At 38.3% G+C, this 21,655-nt stretch overlaps 2 protein-coding genes across 7 annotated transcripts in view; one reads left to right on the top strand and one right to left on the bottom strand.

Moving 5' to 3' along the window:
• The window catches only part of cblb (Cbl proto-oncogene B, E3 ubiquitin protein ligase), a 48,896-nt gene extending 33,259 nt beyond the window's left edge, over nt 1-15,637 (top strand). The window contains exons 10-19 of one of the 5 annotated variants that reach the window (XM_079356595.1): nt 2,582-2,782; nt 4,238-4,432; nt 4,811-4,969; nt 9,117-9,208; nt 10,595-10,708; nt 10,802-10,866; nt 11,475-11,573; nt 11,799-11,978; nt 12,088-12,204; nt 13,204-15,637. In XM_079356595.1, the coding sequence (XP_079212721.1) occupies nt 2,582-2,782; nt 4,238-4,432; nt 4,811-4,969; nt 9,117-9,208; nt 10,595-10,708; nt 10,802-10,866; nt 11,475-11,573; nt 11,799-11,978; nt 12,088-12,204; nt 13,204-13,457 (1,476 nt within the window). In that variant the 3' untranslated portion in view covers nt 13,458-15,637. Of the gene's footprint in view, nt 1-2,581; nt 2,783-4,237; nt 4,433-4,600; nt 4,970-9,116; nt 9,209-10,594; nt 10,709-10,801; nt 10,867-11,474; nt 11,574-11,798; nt 11,979-12,087; nt 12,205-13,203 lie in introns of all 5 variants that reach the window. The other 4 variants (XM_079356593.1, XM_079356592.1, XM_079356596.1 and 1 more) reach the window with 4 other exon arrangements.
• Nucleotides 15,638-18,413: 2,776 nt separating this feature from the next.
• Nucleotides 18,414-21,655, bottom strand: part of LOC306832157 (CD166 antigen homolog) — a 58,764-nt gene continuing 55,522 nt past the window's right edge. The window contains exons 14-16 of one of the 2 annotated variants that reach the window (XM_079356605.1): nt 21,191-21,305; nt 20,791-20,901; nt 18,414-20,109 (exon numbers count right to left, since the gene is read on the bottom strand). In XM_079356605.1, the coding sequence (XP_079212731.1) occupies nt 20,817-20,901; nt 21,191-21,305 (200 nt within the window). In that variant the 3' untranslated portion in view covers nt 18,414-20,109; nt 20,791-20,816. The remainder of the gene's footprint in view (nt 20,110-20,790; nt 20,902-21,190; nt 21,306-21,655) is intronic. The other variant, XM_079356606.1, reaches the window with a different exon arrangement.

Genomic DNA, 21,655 nt, shown 5'->3' with positions numbered 1-21,655 from the left:
AACTGGGACACAATTTGACATTACATGTGTACATGTAATATTTACACGGGATCAATAAAGCTTGAATTTCCCTCGAGATCAATAAAGTATCTATCTATCTATCTATCTACAAAATTTAAATGAAGATTATTTTTTGTTTGGCTGAAGGTATTAGATGGATGGATGGATAGATGGATAGATAGATGGATAGATAACAGTATGTATCCTGTTGTTTTGTTTAACTTCTGCAGGTCGGTCATACTTTTTTTGGAGATATGGAGTGTGAAAATGTTTTAGTTGTCAGCTGTTTTTTTATCGCTGGGCTCACAGTGCTTTCAGTAGAAATCAATTTACCGTAAATTCCGGACTATTGAGCGCACCTAGATATAAGCCGCACCGGCTAAAAATAAGTAAATAAATGTATTTGTACATATATAAGCCTCACTTGATTATAAGCCGCAGGTGTCCACGTTGTAACAGAGCTATTTACACAATTTGTCACAAAACGTGACACAAAAACATTGTTTTAACTTTTAATAAAATACGTAGGCTACCGGTAACATCCGCAAATACGAAGCCTACTGGACATCCTTTATCGAACAGTGTCTGTAACACGGCTGATGAAAAAGATTACCTTAATACAGTAATACATTTCACAAGAAAAAGTCCATCCATTCACTGCCTCAGAATGACTTCATTACTCACTTCCTCAGTCTCTTTTTCGTTGTCGCTGTCTTTACGTGCAGCAGCTCTATTAGCTTCTGTGACAGCCAGGTCGATCGCCTTTAACATGAAAGCTGCATCAGATGTATTTCTCCGTGTGTTTTCCATGATGAGGGTGCGTGCATGAAGCGCAAAATGACTGATATTAAGATCCGACGCGACGAGGTGAAATGTTTTTGCGGCAGAAGGTCATTGTCCCGCAAGAAAAATCCATAAATAAGCCACATCCTTGTAAAAGCTGCAGTGTTCAAAACGTGACAAAAAAGTAGCGGCTTATAGTCCGGAATTTACGGTACTCTTTGCAATAATGCCCCACTCATCAATCTCACTTCTTCATAACCTACCAATAAAAATCAAAAAAGGTGCACTTCTGATATCAGCTTTGTCAACAACAGAGTTGTTGCTAATTCCATGACAGGATTTATTTACACTATTTTCATTTTTTGTGTGAAAATATTAAGCACAAGGAGTGAACAAAACTGACCTAACTATAATGGGATGACATATTGAGAGGGAAACTGTCTTTTGTATGCTTCAGAAATTAACTCTTTTATAAAAGAAACCATTCTTTTTTGCTTTTATAGGTTTACTTTTATTGTCTGTTTTGAAGCCCTTTGTTACCTGAAAAGTGCTATACAAATAAACCATTATTATTGTTATTATTAAAAATAACTAGTGATTCAGAGAGAAGGGGGGTCCCTCCTGTAAGTAACACGCTCAGCTCATTGTGGTAGTTCCCCGACTCTCCTCACACTCTTTAGATTAGTATGCTGAGGTGAATCTAACATACAGCTCACACCCACAGTTGACTGTTGATCAATGCTGTTCCACATCCTGTTCTCTCTTTCGTGTCTAGGCTGGAGTTAGCATTTTCCACAGTGATGAAAAAAAAAATTTCTGATAGTATCATGTATTTCACAATTCCCAATGAGTGATTCTTTCTGTGGGGTATTTATTTGGAAACTTTAATCTTACAAGAAGTCTATGCGAAAACTGATCAACGCAACCTTTATTTGGTTTTACAAGTTAAATCGTCCCATTAAAAATGTAGAACAAAAATTAGGGCAAAATTAATGACTATTTTGATTGTAAAAATGTCAGAGAACAATGAATCAACTAATCAGACAACGTTTCGCCGAAACCTTATGGGCTCTTATGTAGCTATCAGCTTTAAAATTTTGCATTACTCTTACGTACTTGTGTGTAGGGGGTGGCCAAAAAACTGGCAAAACATACACTATTTTAACTTTTCAAACTTTCAATGTGTTAATATTGTTTTTAGATGTTTATTCAATTGCCTCAGGAGTCCATGTTAATGAGACATAAAAGAGGTTCTTTCTTACCTCACACTTCCTCTTTCACCCACACTGATCAGTATTCAAGCATCTCCTCCCACAACTACTGAATATGTTTAACCACAAATTCAGCTTTGCTCTTTGCTAATATTGTTTGATTGTAGCTAGTGAGCAAGCAACGGAAAAAGATTCAGTGACATAATTTCTGTTTTACAACAGCAGCTCTTTGGAATGTGATTAGGACCAAGAAATGTGACAAAGTTGCACTCAAGATTTCCATTTTGAGTGTTTATATGAGTATGGGTTTAGTCAACTTTGCCAGAGTCTTTTCATGAATGGAGTTGGTAAGGGTAATACATATGGCAGTAGTGAAGCAGCACATAACTAACCACATTTTTGAAAACCGGTCTGACTTTTAGTGTTGCTGGAGCATTTTGACCTCTTCTAAGCCTGTCACTCTTTCTGCACCTTGTTAGTTGGTGAAGTTGTGCCAGAAATTCCTCTGTAGTTTGTTAAAACTGTACAACAGTAGCTTCAATGCTCCACTTTCAGCACTTCTTGTGTGTGTGTTTTTATTGTTCCAGGAATCAGATGGTCAGGGTTGTCCTTTCTGTCGATGTGAAATCAAAGGCACTGAGCCCATAATTGTGGATCCCTTTGACCCACGAAATGAGGGCAACAAGTGCTTCTTCTTGGACCAGCACAGCTGCCCCTTCCTGGAGCTGGATGATGATGAAGACCGAGAGGACTGCCTGGTTATGAATGGACTGGCCAACATCAGAAAGGTAAATATTTTGAAAATAACCTGGACCTAAATCTATTGAATGAGGACAGGGTTAAAGCATTCTGATTGCTTCTCCCTTAAATCAGATCTATTTTTATTAAACTAATCCCATATTTTTTAAGCTTCTGTATAGTAAGCATGCAAAAACATTTGTGGTTTAAGAATTGAAGTATTCCTTTTATTGGTGTGAATCTTTTAAAATATGAAGAAATGAAACAAAATATGATTTGAGAAACATTAAAACCCAATATTGGATTGAAAAAGCACAAAGATAACATGTCAAATGTTCAAACTGAGATAGAGGAGACGGCGGCTGCAGTCAGGGGAAAACAGGGTGGCGCCAGACCACATAGACAGGCAGCTGCTGAACAAGCTCAAGGGTTACTCACCAAGGGTGAGTTGCAAAAACAAAACCAAATCAAGAACAAATGTGTCATGCTCCCTTCGTGCCCGCAGAGGGAGGGAGCTCACACCCCTCTGATTGCAGAGCTCCCTCGTCAGACGCTAGGAGTGAGGTCACGAAAGGACAACCCCGGGGGTCCCCTCTCAGGTCGGGCAGATCAGTGGCGCGCATGCCCACCATGCATTCTGTCAACTGTCTCTCGGGGGTTGCAGACTACAGTTCGCCATGAAACCACCCAGGTTTAACATCTTTGTTAAACAAACAAGCTGTCAGAACCGTTGTGGACGAGGACGTGAACGTCTGATTCTTTTCTTCGCTACTTATTCGTTCCAAAATATGGGAGCTCATCTCTCCATCCCATTTTAGATCTCTGTGTGTTGAGCAGACCTATGGAAATACACGTTCAGGATGTTAACACACAAAGTGCTCTGCCGCTCCATTCGCTCGCTTCAGGCATTTTGAGCAGGGGTGCAGATCTTCTGTCACGAAGAAACCCTCTTGACGGGTGGTGGACTCTCCATCCACAGGTGGTGGAACAAATCTGCAGAGATATGGCCAGGCAGACGTAGATCTCTTTGCCTCGCAGAAAAATGCTCAGTGTCCACTATACTTCTCCCTGTCAGACGTGAATGCTGAAATTAAGCGTTTTATTTTCTTTATTTTTAATATCTTCTATTATTCTCAAATGTGGAAAATAGTAACAATAGAGAAAAGCCATTCTAAAACACTGTTACTGTTGTGTGTCCAAACTTTTGATCGCTAGTGTATGTATTCAACATAAATAAATCTTCAGCAAACACATTAATGATGATCAAAGTAGTTTGATCACATTGTACGTAGAGTCATGAATATATACTAAATGGTGTCATCATTCCTGTTTCTGTACTGTCACATAGGAATTTTAAAAAGTCACGTTATTTTCAAAATGTATTTGTTTTTAGATCTCAATTATTAGTTGGGTTAATACAAGCCCAGATGATGCATTTATATTGACAACACACAACAGCTGATAATAAATGACTTACAGTAAGAGATATTTTACTTTTCTTTTAGCATTGCGCAGAGCGCGAGAACTCACCCATGGTGTCTCCTAGTTCTTCACCTGTCAGCCAACACAGAAAAGTTTATGGGGGGGACCAAAGTCACTGCTTGCAGCACCTCAGCCTTCCTCCCGTTCCACCCCGGCTTGACCTTATTCAGAAGGGCGCCATCCACTCCCCATCCTCAAGTCCCAACAGTTCCCCAAAGGTAAATAACTGCCTTCTCCCTATACAAATATATATGAAAATAAAGGGTTAACTATCTTTAAATTTGTGCATATTTCTCCTGAGCTTTGCCAATACTACAAACAAAAATTCCAAGTTGTTCATTAATATATTTTATCAGTAAATGAAGCATATCTCTCCATCACTTTAGTCTTCACCAAGCATGTCCAGAAAGCAGGATAAGCCTCTTCCAGCACCACCTCCACCCCAGAGGGACCCACCTCCTTTACCTCCTTCTGAACGTCCAGCTTTCATCCCCTCTGAGTCACGCAATTCTTGGCTTCCCAGTTCTTCTTCCATGGCTTCCTCTAACAGTGGGATGGCAGATTTTCAGATAAACCCTCAGACATTTCTCTCCAAGGACAGCCCCTCTTCAGATGACCATCGGACTGGATCTGAGCATCTGCTCCAACTAGGACCCACCCCTCACCTGAATGGACGACCGTTCAGTTGCCCATCAGCAGAATTTGGAAAGTTGCATAACAAAATTGACAGGACAGGAAACTCAGAAAGCTGCAAGGTAGGAATACGATTTCTGTTTAAACATCTGAGGTGAAGGGATTTAAAAGGCTGAAACTATCGTCACCTTATGGCTTCTTTGGTGGTTGTATTGAACAAATATTAATACACCCACCATACCTTTTCTAAATTCTAAATATCACATTATTTCAATCCACATTTTTTGCACAACTTATTTGTTCCTGGTAATACAGTTTACTCAAAGCTTTGTTCAAAACACACAAACACACACAACTCCTACATCCCTACCCCCTACCAAAAAATAATATACACATCTCTAAGTCCCACAAAATAAAACAGTTGACAGACAATTTTACACTGTAGTAATAGAGAACAATTGTAGTGTGTAGAAACAACCTCTTCTAAAGGTCTGCTGTTAAGATGCAGTAGGCCTTTAAGAGCTTTTACGACAAATTAGAATGAACTTTAATTAATTAAAGATGTGTAAAAATAATTGGATACTATAGAGTAAGTTGATTGTTGTAGCAGAGGAAACACTTCAGGATGAGACAGATTCTGCTTGTAATGGGAAAACTGGATTTCCAAAATGTATCAGCAGATGGCATGACTGACCTACAAACAACAGGCCTACTTGTTGCAGAATGTGTAACAAAGGTCTGCTGCTTAGAGAGCTTTTACAGTCTCATGAAAGAGATGAGAGAATCTGCCCCACATGGATGTCAGCTTTGGCATCTTCTTCTCACATACCTCCTCTATGGAATCCAGAACACAGTCCAGAAAAGACCTGGCCAGTTTGTTTTTCTGCCCAGAGTCTTTTTCTGTCCCTTTTTGCACTCCCTCCTGTCCTTAGAACTGCACACTTCAAATAACCTCAGTTTTCTTAGCAGCTGCAGTTTGGTTCTGTATATCAATCAATCAATCAATTAATCTTTATTTGTTTTGCGTCAATTCATAACAGGTACACTATTTTAAGACTTTACAAAAGCAGGTAGAGGACCTTACTGTTTGTCTTTTAACATTACAAAAGAGTAGGTAACAAGACTATGCTCATTGTTATGTTTACAAAAAGCAGGTAAAGGACCTTACTTATGGTTATATTACAAGAGCCCAGCTTAATCCGTCACAGCGTGGCAAGAAAAAACTCCCTTTTAACATGCAGAAATCTTCAGCAGACCTGGGCTCATGACAGAAAAGCCATATTCTAAACTGTGCTGGGCTTGAAATGAGATGGGGGAGATGGGATAAGATGCAGAAAGAAGGATAGGATAGGATGGAAGGGGGGTGGTTGTTTGGGCAGGCCACCCTCACTAACAGTCACGAGGAACATAAGAGAGCTCAGGAGCTCCCAGAAAAAGGAGATGTTAGTACATTTAAAGATAGTGGCATGCAGTAATAGGATATGAAAGCAGGGAGAGAGAGAGATAAGAGTTCAGGGTGCCAGTTCCCCCGGTAGTCTAGGCCTATAGCAGCATAACTATGAGCTGGTCTATACCTGATCCAGCCCTAGCAATAAGATTTATCAAAAAGAAAAGTTTTGAGTCTATTCTTGAAAGAATGACTTTGGTGTACATAGAGGACTCATCATGAACATGCACAAACTGAGATCTGTCTGATAAATACGACTTAAACCAACTTAAAGCCGACCCTGTAACTCAAAGTAATTGTTCTAGTCTTTGTAACAGGATCTAATGATCAATCGTGTCAAAAGGATGAGCACAGATAGAAGTGCCCTGGATAATAGAAGATCATTCACTTCTCTAACTAGTGCAGTCTCAGTGCTATGGTAAACTCTAAATCATGACTGAAACTCCTTAAACAAGCTGATGTTGTGGAGAAAGTCACACAACTGATGAGCTACCACTTTCTCTAGGATCTTAGAGATAAAAGGAAGGTTAGATATAGTTCTATAGTTAGCTAGAGTTCCTGGATCAAGAGTAGGCTTTTGAAGGAGCCGTTTAATTACAGCTACTTTAAATGACTGGGTTACATCATATCTAGTATGGAGCTGCTAACTAGGGGAAAGACTTCCTTAAACAGCTTGGTTGGGATTGGATCTAAAAGACAGGTTGATGGTTTAGACGCAGAAATTATCGAGTTTAGTTCTGGAAGGTTAATTGGAGAGAAACAGTCGTGGCTAGTGTCAGAATGTGTAACTGTTTCTGCTGTATCCAAAATATAGGAGGAATCTGCACTGAGTAAAGGTAGTAGGTTGCTAATTTTGTCTCTAATGTTTAGAATTTTATCACTAAAAAAACTCATGAAATCGTTACTGCTAAGGGCTAAAGGAATTGATGGTTTAATGGAGCTATGACTCTCTGTCAGCCTGGCTACAGTGCTGGTTTAGGGCATGGTACAGAATGAAAAGCAGCTGAAATAGCTTCCTTAAATTTAGCTACAGCGCTATCAGATAAACTTCTAGAGAGCACTTTTTGATTAAGAGGACTTAATGCTGGTAAGAAGAAGTCAAAGGTTACTAAGAAATGATTGGATTTTCTTGAAAAACTGTCAAGTTATTCATTTCAATGCCATAAGCTAGAACAAGATCCAGGGTGTGGCTAATCGATGAGTAGGTTTGTTTACACTCTGGGTGAAGCCAATAGAGTCTCATATTGACATGAAAGCTGTGCTAAAGACCAGAATTGAAAATAGCTGCTACTCCACCACCTCTGCCAGCGTCTCGAGGTATGAGTATTAAAATGACTGGGAGGGGTGGATTCATTCAAACTAACATATTCATCTTGAGACAACCAGGTTTCTGTTAGACAAAGTAAATCAATACGATTCTCTGATATCAGATCATTTACTAAAATAGATTTAGATGCCAGGGATGTAACTGGGTCCTGGTCTTCATGTCTCTCTCCTGTCTCATCCTCTGTTGAATTTTTAAAATCAAAAGTCCAGGTATACTACTGAGTCATGATTACTGATTACTTGAACTGTAATGCCATGTTTAGTCACATTATTACTTATCCATCCAAATAATATTATTGATGGATAATTCATACTGTGACTGAACATGGCCTTGAAATATTCTGATTCATTACATGTCCTTTCGTTTTCCAGCCTAGGCCACATTTACATCTCTATTTTTTGTTTGTTTCATCTGTAGGCTCCTTCACTATGTTTCTCATTCTCTTAGCTTATTACAGTTCTCACCTTTCCTCCTCTTTGCCTGATGATCCTCTGCCTTTTCTTGCTGCAACAAATGATAAATTGATTGATGCAGCCTTTTAACACTACGTTACATATTTTAATATTCATTCAGCAAATACAGTCACATCGCGACCGTCTTTACTTTCGGTTTTAATGACAGACGATAGGCTGACGTCTAGATCGCGATCGAAGTTAAGTAGAGTTACAGTCATAAGGACAGCTATAGTGGCAGGTAAACAGATCTAAAGGAAGTGCAGAGAAGTAAGACTGCAGCTCTGCCTCCTGGTCGGAACTCGGATGAGTTGTTGTCAGGGTTTGGGACTAATAAACTGCACCAGCAAAAGTAGGGTGGATACCATCTCTAGCTAGCAGACCAGGCTTTCCCAAAAATACCGCTCTATGAAGCCCACATTTGTATATATACAGGCAGCTGTGATGTGTGAAAACTGTGAAGGAAAAACTGTCCTGGACCTGTCCAGTTTTTTGATACACAAGTATTTGTATGTCCACCTTCTCAAGTCCCAATCTGTGCAAGTTAACCAGGGCAGTCTGTTGGCTGACTGTTGACAAAGTCAATCATGTCCTGTTCAATTTCCTTATATACACACCACACAAATATGTGTTGTTGGAGAACTGTGCCCCGTGCTTTAGACCACCATGTCAAACATACAGTCCTGAAGTCTCAAATACTGTGGTCTGTGAGTGAAGTAGTCTACTGTCCATGCAGCCAGGTAACAGTCTATTCTGTTTCCTTTTGAGCGCTAAGAGCTGGATTGTGTTGGAGGCATTGGAGAAGTCAAAGAACAAATGCTGCTGAAAAGCTTGAGTGTGGGGATGAGCAGGGTCAATGCATGCTGGTCCATGTTCTGGTGCGTTGGGTAGGGAGTGTGACAAGAATCAAATCTGTTGAAGAACAGAACAGATAATAAAATGACAGTTAGATATGAAAATAAGAAAATGGACTGATGGTAAAATAATGCACCTTATCGTAATTGATTTTGTTGAAATTCCCCCTGTCCTTCTCTGCTGTACAGCCCTTCTTAAATGATGTACAGTTCAACGACGAGTATGACATCCTTCCCTCACGAGACTCTCCAATGATGTCCACAATTACCAGTAGCCAAAAGTAAGTAGAAGAACATTCACTCACAAAACTTTAAATTCCTATTTTATTTAGACATTAACGTTTTGTCCAAGATTCCATTTTCTGACCATCCTTACTTCCTCAAGAGATGTTTACCATTGAGGTTGGGTAGCTTTAGGGAGAATTCCTGGTGTCAAGCAGCTTTGAAAATGCTTGCTGTATACCTAAGAACTGCTAAGCTGCTTCCATAATTAGATTAGGTCGGTTTAAAATGTAAAAAAGTTGCTGGCTGGACTCAAACAAAAATAAAATTGTGAATAAAATTGGGTATCCATGCACCCGCAGGTTCACCCCTTCTCAGATTCAGGGGGTCATATCTGGTGGCTGGCTGCGTATCTGGAACAGAGGAAAGGGTCTGGTTTAAATAAGCCAGACCTTTCGTCAGATAAGCAAGTAGACAGTATCAACATAGTCAAGCAGTGGCTTCCAGAGGCAATAAAACCTTTTGGAAGAGCATGTGAGATTTAATGTTACTTTTTATAGCTTGAAGGGAAAAAATCATCACGCAGTCAAGCTGTAAGGAGAGTGGTTGTAGGCTTTTCCATTGGAAAAGGATCTTCCTATGTGCAATCAAAGAGGCAAAGCATTAACATTATCTTGGGTGGATGCAGTGCCGAGTTCTTTAGGAGATCTACCTAAAATAGATATATGTGGGAACTGACTGATATACCCAATATTTCCAATATATACTTGGTAAAAGGATTACCAGTAGCTAGATCATTAGAAACTAAACTGAAATATGTGAGTTGTTGCTTGAAAGCCCCTACTATTTTTATTGATTCTATCTGGCAAGGAGTTTGCTTTAAGGGAGCACTTTAAGTTGGATGAGAGAGAGTACACAGCACATGGAACCTGTTTCCAGAAATCCACTGATTGACTGATTGTTAAAGCAGAAACATTTTCTTTCCACAGTGTACAGATAGAATGTGTGATATTAATATCGAAGTATTTAATTCCTGATTGTGATTCTTTTATTTGTAGCAGTTGACATTTGTGCAGCCAATTTTAATAAATACTCTTTTCAAAATGTTAATTATATTTATGAGAAAACACAGAAGGTGTCCAGGTGGATAGTAGACGCAAGAAAAACAGTCAAAGATACGGATATGAATGACTTTGTGAAGCCTTTTTTTCCGCACTTTCTTCTTAGTCCCTCCCACCAGAGATGCATGGAGAGACGCTGCAGAATTGGCAGATATTTATTGAACCTTAAATAGTTAATGCAAATATAAAAATGTCTATTCACTTTTATTTAGACTTAAGTTAATTGTGTTTTGGTGTACAGACGCAATAGCCTGTCAGAAGTGAGAAAGCAAGTGGCATTTTTGTGATTCTTGATTGTAAGCTTTGACTGTTCAACCCTTTCAGCAGTGCTGTGGTGGAGAATCAGCGTGGAGCGATGGTAAGGGTGCAGGATTACCAGATCCCTTCATCCAACCTCTGCCTGAGTCAGTCCCCCCTTTGCCTCTCTTTACCAAGCAGGTACCAGCCTCTTCTCAAAGTATCAACACAATGATACACCAACAATAATCGAGTAAGAGTAAAATTAAACTGCTGTGAATCTTTGTCATCCAGAAACTTTGAGAACAGCTCCCCAGAGCCCTGCACCAAGGAGAAGAAGCCTGGCCCTCCTGAGCCCAGTGAGTACTTAAACCAGCCGAGATTAACATCCTATTATGTTACACTTTGTAAATCATGGATAACTATGCTGTAGATAGTCTTCAAATCTGAAAAAAAAGAATGATGACAATGCTCAAAATAATTCAATCAGTTTTGCAAGCGTCTGTCCGTGAACACAATCTGCTTATACTTGCATTGATCTGTATATCACATCAAGCCTGTATTTTTGATGAAGTATGCATAGATAATGTTTTAATCATACTTAAGGTTTCAGAAAGCAGAATGGATATATTGCACAAAAAACCTTTATGAACACTGCTAAACGAGTCAGTCTGACTGTTGGGTCAATGATATTTTGGTTCTGTTGAAAAAGCATCAGATCATGCAGTTGGATTCAACAACAGATCAATTGTTTCTTTGTTTTTTCAGGTTCTTATTCTAAAGTAAAAATAGTAAGGGTGATCGATGTTATTCTATCTTGTTTGAAACCCTTATCAAAAACAGAAATGCAAACTTCATTAAACGATTATTCTTTCTCATTGAAAAAGGGTGATAACAAAATTGCATGTGGTGCTCTGTTACAATAGCTGTGTAAACTGTTTTGCTGCACTCTGCTTGCTTTTTTAAGGGGGATACTCAGACTCGCTCAGGGGGGCACATGCTGCCTCCAACCTCTTCAATGCCAACAATTCATCATCTGACTATGACATTCTGCTGCCCCCTCAAGGTTTGTTTTAGTTTGATGCCTTATGAGCTGAATTTCAGGACTGTATCTACCAAGACAAACACTTTTGTATGTGGCATAACATCCTTGATTTTCTTCTAAAGGTCAACATGGCAAGCACTCTCCATCATAATTTTTTCTTTGGACTTTATTGCCACCTCCCTGTTAAATATGTATGCATGTGTAATTATATCAGAGCGCTCATTTATGGATTCTATTGTGTTTCAGCTTTAAAAGAGGCTTTTAATAGCTGCCCACCCTCCCTGCCTCCGCCTCCCCCACCAGCTCGACACAGCCTCACAGATCTCTCCTCCTGTTTGAGGACGGCCTCATCCTGCAACTCCTCCTCCATCATCACAAAACCACACAGGCTGTCCTCTGGCCAGGATCACCTGCTTTTAACCCCAGGTGAGCTGGCTCTCTCATAAAAAGTAGTATCACACAGTACATAATATATCACATGACTTTGTTAACTGACACATTACCTGTTACATGTTTTGTGTCATCTGTGGTTTAGACACAGTTTTTAACATGCTGAACAATGCTGTTCCTCTGCCTCCGGTCAGAAGAACTACAGAAAATGTTAAAGGCTCCAGATGCTGCCTAGAATTCAGCTATTTCAAAAACAGTCAAGGTAGAGTCACATCTGTCAATGTCAAGCATATTACGTTATTGCTAGTCAAGCAGTTTGCTCTTGTTTTGTGGAAAGAAGCTATCATACTGACTAGGCTTAGTTCTGTCAAATAAACACATGTAGATGATGAGTAATCAAAAAAGACAACGCGAAGAAGTCCTGCGAAGATCTTACTTCCAGTTCTTTCATTTCAACTAGATCTTGACCAGACATATCATATTTTACCATCCCTCAGTATTCTAGGATTCTAGAAGCTGAAATTCTTTAGCATCTGTTTTCTAGATATTAAAGACAGGTCTTTATTATGGATATGTTTTCCCCAATATTTAGTCTGCACGATACATTGTTTTGTCTGGGCAGCTGTGGTGTAATGTCATGTCTGGTTTAGTTTTGTATTTTGTTTATTTCAGAGTTTAGTCTTTACTGTTTTATTGTGTAGGTTTTTTTTGTCTCGTCTTACATCCTCCCATTGTCTGGTTTCCCTCAGTGTTTACTGCCCTTGTTGTCTTCACCTGTGTCACTATTCTCACCTGTGTCTAATTACCCCTGTGTTCTTTTCCTGTTATTGTCAGTTCAAACTATGTACCTGAGTTCTGTACAGATTTCTTTTGGTTCTTTATGTTTTAAAAGTTTTATTGAATTTATAATTTCTGACATTTATTGGGACTTTAAAGAAGTAAGCCTTATTTTGCCTTTCGTTTGTTTGTGGGAATAAACAATTGTTTGATTAGATTCTGCAATGGGGTCAAGTTACTCATTTATTTTAACACTGTGACATGTGGCTTAGTGACAGATTCATTTATCGCTTAATTCACTTTGTATTTTATGTAGATATGTGTGTGTGAATGTGACATCCCACGTAAAAGGGCTCTAAGTGGTCAAAAAACAAGAAAAGCTTTATGCAACCATACATCTATTAACCATTCCTTGATCAGTAAGTGTGTCTTAGTATGAGGTGCCCTTTTTCCTCTGAAATGATTTCTCTCCTCTCTCTCCAAGTCTCGATGGACTGTTTGCAGGCCCCCGCCAGACCGCCCAAGCCACTACCGAGGAAGATCCCTTCAGATAGTCAGCCAGGTAAACCCCAGTGCCTGGATCTGGAGACTGTGGATGCAAAGATAGCCAAGTTGATGGGGGAGGGTTACTCCTTTGAGGACGTGAAGCGGGCGTTGACCATTGCCCAGTACAAAGTCGATGTGGCCAGAGGCATTCTCCGAGAGTTTGCCTTAATGGCCCCAAGACTAAACGTCTAGTTCTTGGGACATTGTAAAGCAAACACAGAAAATAAGTGGTTACCTGGATGGACTGACCTTAAATTGATTTTCAGAACAACAAAAATGTGCTGAATAAAGAACATTTTGAAAGTAGTCCTCAGTTCTGTTACCAAGCAGAGTTATTTCACAGAGTGATTATAACCAAAACACTGCAGAAACACAAAATCAGAGAACATACCTTTTGATGATTTCAACATGAACAAAAAAGAACCAGGTTTGCTAATGTTTACAGTGCGATCTGCCTGTTCTGCCCTGTTTTCAACACTTCTTCCCGTGGTTTGCTTGAATGCCTGTTCTGTATGATCCTGCTACTGTTGCAGTGTTCCTGTCAAATTCTACTGTACTAGCCTCTACACTTTATGGAAAGTGGCTTTTAAACAGAAAAAAAGAATTTCCTCTCATGTCAACCTATTAGGGTCACTCTTATTTACAACCAGTGGCTCCACTGCTCTCTTTTCTAACTTCTCCAGATCTCCTTTCTTGTGTTCCTCTTAATGTCACAGGAAATACCTGCTTTTCAGAATGAGAATGACTTTCAGGTGGAAGTCAGAAAGAGCCTGCGGATGGATTATTGATTCCCTCAGAGCTGGAAAACTTCTTGACAGCTCTGGACTAGTGGAGCGCCATTATTTATCAACTAGTGTCTTACAGGGGTTGAAGACAGAAATGTTAGTGTTAAATGTGTTTAATTATTTTTCAACATCAAAAGCCAGAGACAATCGTGCCTGCATTTTAGCCCAAATCACTGGTGTATATTGTTGTGTTGATCAAAATGATGTTTGACTGAGGTCTGAGCTCACAGATGAAAAGCTCAGTGGTTTTCATACTGGATCTAGTTTAATATCAAAGCCATCACATGGTCAGAGTGTCAATATTCCCCAATGTTTGAGGAATTTCCTCAATCAAAAGTCATCTGGTTGCACTGTAGAAGCTTTCTTCTTATGCTGTGCTGCAGTGTTGACCCTGCAGGGACGAACAGATCCTCTAAAGACGATCGTGAAATAGACGAGACATATGCAACTTTTCTGTGCAGTATGGGTGAATTTAAACTGCCTTAACTTAAAATCTGTAAGCTGTATTTCTGCCGTATGCCTTCAAGATGTCTCCCATAAACTGAAAGAGTTATTTCAACATGAGAAAATATTTTTGTATTGTCATTTTGTTTTGTTTAAGTGCTTGACCTGGCAGAGGAGTAGTTTTTTCCATACTTTAAAATAGATGGCAAAACCAGGCTAGTATAATCATTCCATTTTGACACTTTCTTCAGTTTTGGGACTTCTTTTTTGCCAACATAACAATACATTGCAAACACCCAGGCTGTAAATACTCCTGAGCATGTACACCAATGTTTTTTATAGGACAAGCATTCTTCAGTTTTCTCCTGTACAAACTGTTATTTTTATATATATAGCAATGCTACTGAACTTCTGCATCTCTGCAGTATAGAGACTTCAATTTTATTCTGAGAAATAGAAATGGAGGCGAAAAAGAACAAAGCTGTAAAAAAAAACAACTAGAAAATCTAAACTGAAAGTCTAAAATACTATACTTACTATAGACAGATGTTGGAGCAAAGTGACCTCTCAGCAGTCCTTTTTTGTGATGCAACATAGTCATAGTACTTATTAAGAAAGCAAACAAATGCACAGAGAGCCACTTTTTCCTGAACAGTTATCAGAATGATTATCTGTTTGTAATTTTTCATACTGAGGAGCTGTATACAATAAGTTGAATTTGGTTCATTGTCATCAAGGCTAATCCAAAGCAGAAAACTATTAAAACTAATACATTTTTAAAGTTAGACAGTGAACGTTATTGATATCTTGAAATCCAGGCCACCATATTCAATAGAGTTATTTTAGAACTCTTGTGGCATTTCCCTTTAACTTGGGGCTTGGCTTTGCGCTCTCTTTATACTTCTAATTTTCTTAAACTTCAAAAAAATGTAACCTCAGAATTTTGCATTCCATTGGACTCCCCTGTCAAGGGGAAAGTGGCCTTAGATTATGTTTTTATATTTCATTTTCTTATTAATGTGGGAAACATTTTAAGTGTAAATAATATGTAGAGCTTAGATTAAATGTGCAATTAATTTATACACAATGTTTTTCTTGATAAGTTATTTTCACGAATAAGTAAATAAAGACATTAATTCTTTGCTTTGTTTTGTGTTATATCCCCAGTCTAGGGAAATCTAGGCAACATGAGTGACCCTCACTCTTCCTACTCCCAAACAAGCCAGCAACACATGACACATTCACATTTTAAGCAGCATTTAAATTTCTTCTGAGTTAATGGCTAAAATAACAAAGAAGATGGGCTGTTTCATTGTTTGATGATAGGGAGTTATTCTATGTTAAATAAACTGTAACAAAGAGATGAACAGTGAATTCCACATTCAAGGTTGCCTCCATAGTCTGTTGGGGCCCTAGTCAAACATTAATTGGGGTTCCCTCCATTATTATTTTCACAGCAATAATGCACGCAACACTTAGCAGGGCATTGAGAGTAATTGCAGTCAATGGAGTCTCACTTACTTTAAATGTGAGATTTAAATGACTTATTCATTAAGAGGTTCCATGTTGAAGAGTTTGTTACAGCCTATTGCTTTTATTATACATCAATGCACAAACAGGCATGAGCAATGTCGTTTCTGTAATGTTGATGTTATTCTGTGTTGTTCAACAATATAACATTCCTACCTGAACAAAACTGTCTTTACCTGTCTCTCTTGCGTTCTCCTATAAATAAACTGTTCCAGACTGCTGTGGGCAGCCTTCTCAGGCCAGTGGGTGGCACAGTGGGACTGATGTTACTCAAGACTAGAGAATAGAGAAAGTGTTGAGGCCCTGAGCGAGGCGGTCCTCCTCACAGCTGGGCCTCCAGTTCATTAGTCAGTGGCAATTCCCAGTTCACATTGGCATGTCTTGTGGTCTGATGTTCTCTGCACATCAATGACAAAAGGCACATAATGGATGTAGGCTACACAGATCTTTTCATGTTGGGAGATGCGGACTTGAGCTTGTAGGCTAGAAAGAAAATGTACTTATTTTTGGTTTCAAGTGGAAAAAAGAAAAATGGGCCAGTTTTATTTTTGTCTGTTTATTTGCAATTGTAGGAAATTGTAAGCAAATGCCCTTATGCCTGATCCTGGCCATTTTTGTCCACTTCACTTTCTTTTCTTCAACTATTTTGGCTGTGTTATAACATTTGGGCTGAAACTTCTCAAAGGTCTGAGTTTTTGTCATAAATTTAAGGTTATGGAGTTGAAGATTTAAAAATATAAAAAATATACTTAAATATAGAAAAGTTCCTTTCTTCATGTTCGTGGACATTTTTGTCCTATCTACACCCATGTTAACCACATGTTTTCAGTCCTTGTTACCTACAGTATAACTTCACAATGTTTTGGTTAAATGTTTTTGGGGTTTTTTATAAACTCCAGACTTGAAAATTGTAGTTTTTAATGTTTTTTACCAGATTAAGATTTATTCATTTTTGGCCAAGGGAGCAATTTCACACACAGCTCTTGTTCAATTGTTCTAAATTTACTATTTGATGTTATTTTTCTCTCTATCTCTCTCTCTCTCTCTCACACACACACACACACACACACACACACACACACACACACACACACACAAACACAAACACACACACACACACACACACACACACACACACACACACAAACGTTAAGGTAACTCTTAGTTACTTCAATAGGTCTGTGACCTACAATGATGATAAAATAAAAAAATAGGTTGCTTGAATTATATGATTAAAAAAAGACAACGTTCTGGGGGCGCCGATAGCTCAGCGGCAGCGACAGCGCGCGTACCATGTTGCGAGGCCTCGCTCCTCGCGCGGGCGGCCCGGGTTCGCGCCCGGCCCGGGTTCGCGTCCGGCCTGTGGCCACCTTCCCGCATGTCTCTCCCCACTCTCTCCCCCCTTCCGACTCTATCCACTGTCCTCTATCAATAAAGGCAAAAAGGCCAAAAACAAATCTTAAAAAAAAAAAAAAAAAAAAAAAGACAACGTTCTCTATTTTCTCCCTAAAAAGCTAGTGTTAATATGTAATCTAACTGGTTTTTAAAGGGTTAAAATTCTGAATTTAAATACAATTTTGGTATTTATGACAAGGACTGTAGCAAATGAAAAAAATCAAGTGGTAAAAGTCAACAAATACTTAAAATAAGATAATTTTATAGCATTTTGCAAATGTAAACAAGAGGGTGCCATTTTTGTCCACGAACATGAAGAGTGGATGCATTTGTTTTTCTGTCACTACATAAAAAATAAAAATGCATTAAAATCAATGTTGCTGTTAATCAATACCATATCTTAGACTGTGCGATTATTAATATAAATAATATCAGTGGCAGTGAGAATATATAAAAATGTCAATGTTGAGGTTGTTTCCAACAGGGGCAACATGCAAACAAACTGGCATTTGAAGGGTTAAAAATAAAAAGACAAGCACAGGTGTTAGTTAAGAACATCATGCAGTCAAAGTAGCAAAAAAAAGTTCAAAATCTAAAAAAATACTGCATCAGCGTGTAAGTGGACATTTTTGTCCTGAACAAGGTGAAAGTGTAGTGTTGAGGAACAGGGCATGAGGGCTAGAACACAGACTAAAATACTATGAAATACTTAGTTGAATACATTTATATATGTATTAGTTGGTAGAGATTAATTTAATAGATGTGTGTTTGTGTTTTGGGCTATGTGTGCAACATTTTGTGCCATTGATCAGTTTAAAGGGGTGGAGACACCTGTGTCACGGTGGGTCCTTATGGGTTAAAGATTGCCATCAAGCTATATTAAATACAGAATGCGATGGTAACAATAAATAACTTGGTACCATCCTTAGTGTAAACATCAGCATTGATGTGAAACTACAGTAAATAAATAATGACTTATCTTAATACCACAAACTGAAAAAAACCAAACATATTTTTTTAATGGACACTTTATTAACAACAGTAAAGAAGAAAAACAAGTCTGTCTGCAGTCTGTTTACATCTCTACGAAAGCCTTCTCTTCTTTACCGTCTTTGGTTTTATTGTTTACCTGATTACTTTAAAGCAACAAGTTTGTGTGCTTTATATTTAACTTTTACAGTTTAAAAAACAACAGAATGAAATGTCATATTGTTGGCCCTTTGGATGGATTTTTTCTTAACTGTAGCAGTCACAAGATCTGAAAAGCATTTCCTTCCTAATGATATTACTACATGAATACTCAACGTTTTACAATTGGCAACAATTTTCATCCAATAAAAGAACATGAACAATGAGGTGACATGTTGATGCTGCTGTCAAAATAGATAATAGAAAAAAAACATAAATCATAAATATGTATATGTTTTCAGCAAAAAGTCATATTTCAAAATTAAGCATTGTTTCCTTAGAAAACTATATACTGAAATATTACTTCTATTACTATTATTTCAACTACTGTCTTAAGTCATCCTTCACAACTCCGAGCTAAGAGTCCTGTTCTTAAAATAAAGCCAATGAACACAAATAAGTAGGATTATAAACTGACTGTCATGTGACTTATCAATCATTCAGTACCTTTATAAAAAACGTGATACCACAACGTAGGCTTCGAAAACATGTTTTATGTATTTTTACATTATTCAGACATGGGATAATAAAGCAAATACAGAGAACATTCACGATAAAATAAAGTTTTTCCAAAACCCTTATCCCAGTCTTAAACAAAAACAGTGAAGCAGTGAGGTACGACATGAAGATGACATGTTATGTATCCAACTAAATCCTAACATTAATTTATTAGACATCATGAAAAAAACATAATGCTGTTGTATTTCCAACTTGTTTCTCTTTTTCCACTACTTCTTTCATTTTTAAATCTTTAGTTGAAAAATAAAGAATCCCACTTGAGACTAAAATAAAGTCTTTCACAAAAATGTCTCCACCGGCTGTATCGGGTTGCTCCATGTGTCAAACTCAGGTGTGCACAAATGCGTTTTAAAATAGTTTGTTATTACGGCTGACACTGTGAAATGTCTTTAATATCCTGACTATAACTAACACTCTTTGTTGTGGTTAAACATTAAAAGTTATTAAGAGAGTTCATTGTTCAGTGTTTCCAAACCTATCAGGAGGTTATATTTTGAGGTCATGTTGGTAACAGTTTGAGGACAGTTTCATTCGAGTAATACAGCAGTGAAGTGTCTTTTTCTCTGAACACAGCTTAAATAAAGGCACATTTAATTTAATTTGCACAGGAAGTGCAAAAGTAAACACTTTTGCATGCTCAGCCAGGACATACACATAATCCTGTTTACACAGGCCTTAAAAAGGTATGCAACTCAAAGACATTCTTTGAAGAACAAACTCTAACCAGCTCTAACCAAAAAGTGTAACAGAAGTTCTCAAACAACATTACAAGGCGTATTAATGAGAAACGCAAATAAAAAAATAAGAAGAAAGAATGACACAGTGACAAAGCGGCCTCAGTGTGGACTTCAAACTCACTCGGTGGGACAGCAGGCTGGTGACAGGACTTGGTTCTTGGTATGTGGAGAATGATTTAGTGCATCAGCAGTCAACAAGATGTCAGTGTGTTTAATGATGCAAGTTGGCTTCCACCCTCCTTCTTCCTATGTTGATGCGAGACAAAATGTGATACATAATCATAATTTTTAAAATTAGTCTTAAAAAGCAATTCCAGATTCTCATAGATCATACAATTGTCAGTCCTATCATATGATATCATTGTACTTACTAAAGTAAGCATTGAGATTTAAAACTATTGTTGATTAATGTGTCAACAATATCTGTGTGTCTAAGCTCTATTTGGCTACCTGCCTTTGTGTTTTTTCCTCCTGTTCCCTCCTCCCCTTGCCTGCTACACTCTTATTAGTTTCATCTGTTCAACAGCCTGTCGTCTCCTTCACACACCTGTTTTCTGTCAGCTCCTAACCAGCTAGTTGTTCCCTTGTTGTTGCCTGTTATGTAAGCTTTTGCTGTAGGTTTCTTGTCTGTTTGCTTGCTATTTTTGGTACCTAAATATTTTTGTTTGCCTGCATCAGCTTGCCTGCCTGAACGTGGGTCCATTTTCCCTGTATCTACAGCTTGTGACGTTACTATGGTTTTCAAATGCAGTGCCTCTTGCGCTTCTGCAATGCTGCATTGCAATGTGAAATCACACACAAGAAAAAAAATATAAGTGTGTGTGTGTGTGTAAAAAATATGTTTAAATAGTACTATTTGAAATTTGCACATGAAACAACCAGTTATTGGATCAGACTCACTGTTCCTGTGCTAGTGTATATTCATACCTCTTTTATCCCATGTAGCACAGCCTTCAAACTGTATGATTGTTCTCCTCTAGTTTCTTGCTCTCCTCAGGTGTTCCTGTCTCCTTTTCACCAGTTTTCCAGCTTCCTTGTCTGTAAATCATACAGAAATCATAAACATGATGAACTTCTGCTATAGACTTACCTTCTTGCCCTGCCTGCTACAGAGAACTGTTAGTTACTATAAAGCAAACTTGCCACTCCAACATAAATATAGCACCTTTGTTATTCTATATTTGTAATCACTTAAGGCAAGACAGAAGTGTTTGTCATCTTTTGACAGACTGTGGATCAACAGATTCTGTTTGATTCGTACACAACACTCACTGGAGATGTGACATTGCCACCATGAATTGTGCAGGGACTCAAAGGAATACTTCACCTTGAATTTTTCATGTAGAGCCAGTAGATGAGTCCCACCACAGCAGCAGCTAAGATAAGCCCGGCCACGATGCCTCCTATGAGCTTTGCTTGGTCTCCTGAATCCTCCTTAGGGTCTGCAAACAGACCAACCCTCATATAAAGCTTTCTTATAGAGCAACATGACCACAAGAAACAAAGTCAGAACTCATAAGTCCAATAGTTCTTTGTAAAACAGACATTGTTATGCTACCATTTTAGCAACAGTGCTTCCATCTTCTCAACTTCTAAGTTAGACTATTATCTAATTTAGACTATTATCTTACTTTTTTTTGTTTTTTTCCCTTCTTTTGTTCAAACATTATTTTCCAATTCTAGAAACACATGCATGCATCCCCTCACTACTGTGAGGGGATGCATGCATGCATTACTTATTACTTACTTAATAAGTAAGTAAGTAAGTAAGAAAGTAAGTATGTATTCAGTT

Source organism: Symphodus melops, assembly GCF_947650265.1.
Source record: "Symphodus melops genome assembly, chromosome: 11".
Taxonomy (NCBI): domain Eukaryota; kingdom Metazoa; phylum Chordata; class Actinopteri; order Labriformes; family Labridae; genus Symphodus; species Symphodus melops.
This window is presented reverse-complemented; position numbering and strand designations above follow the sequence as displayed.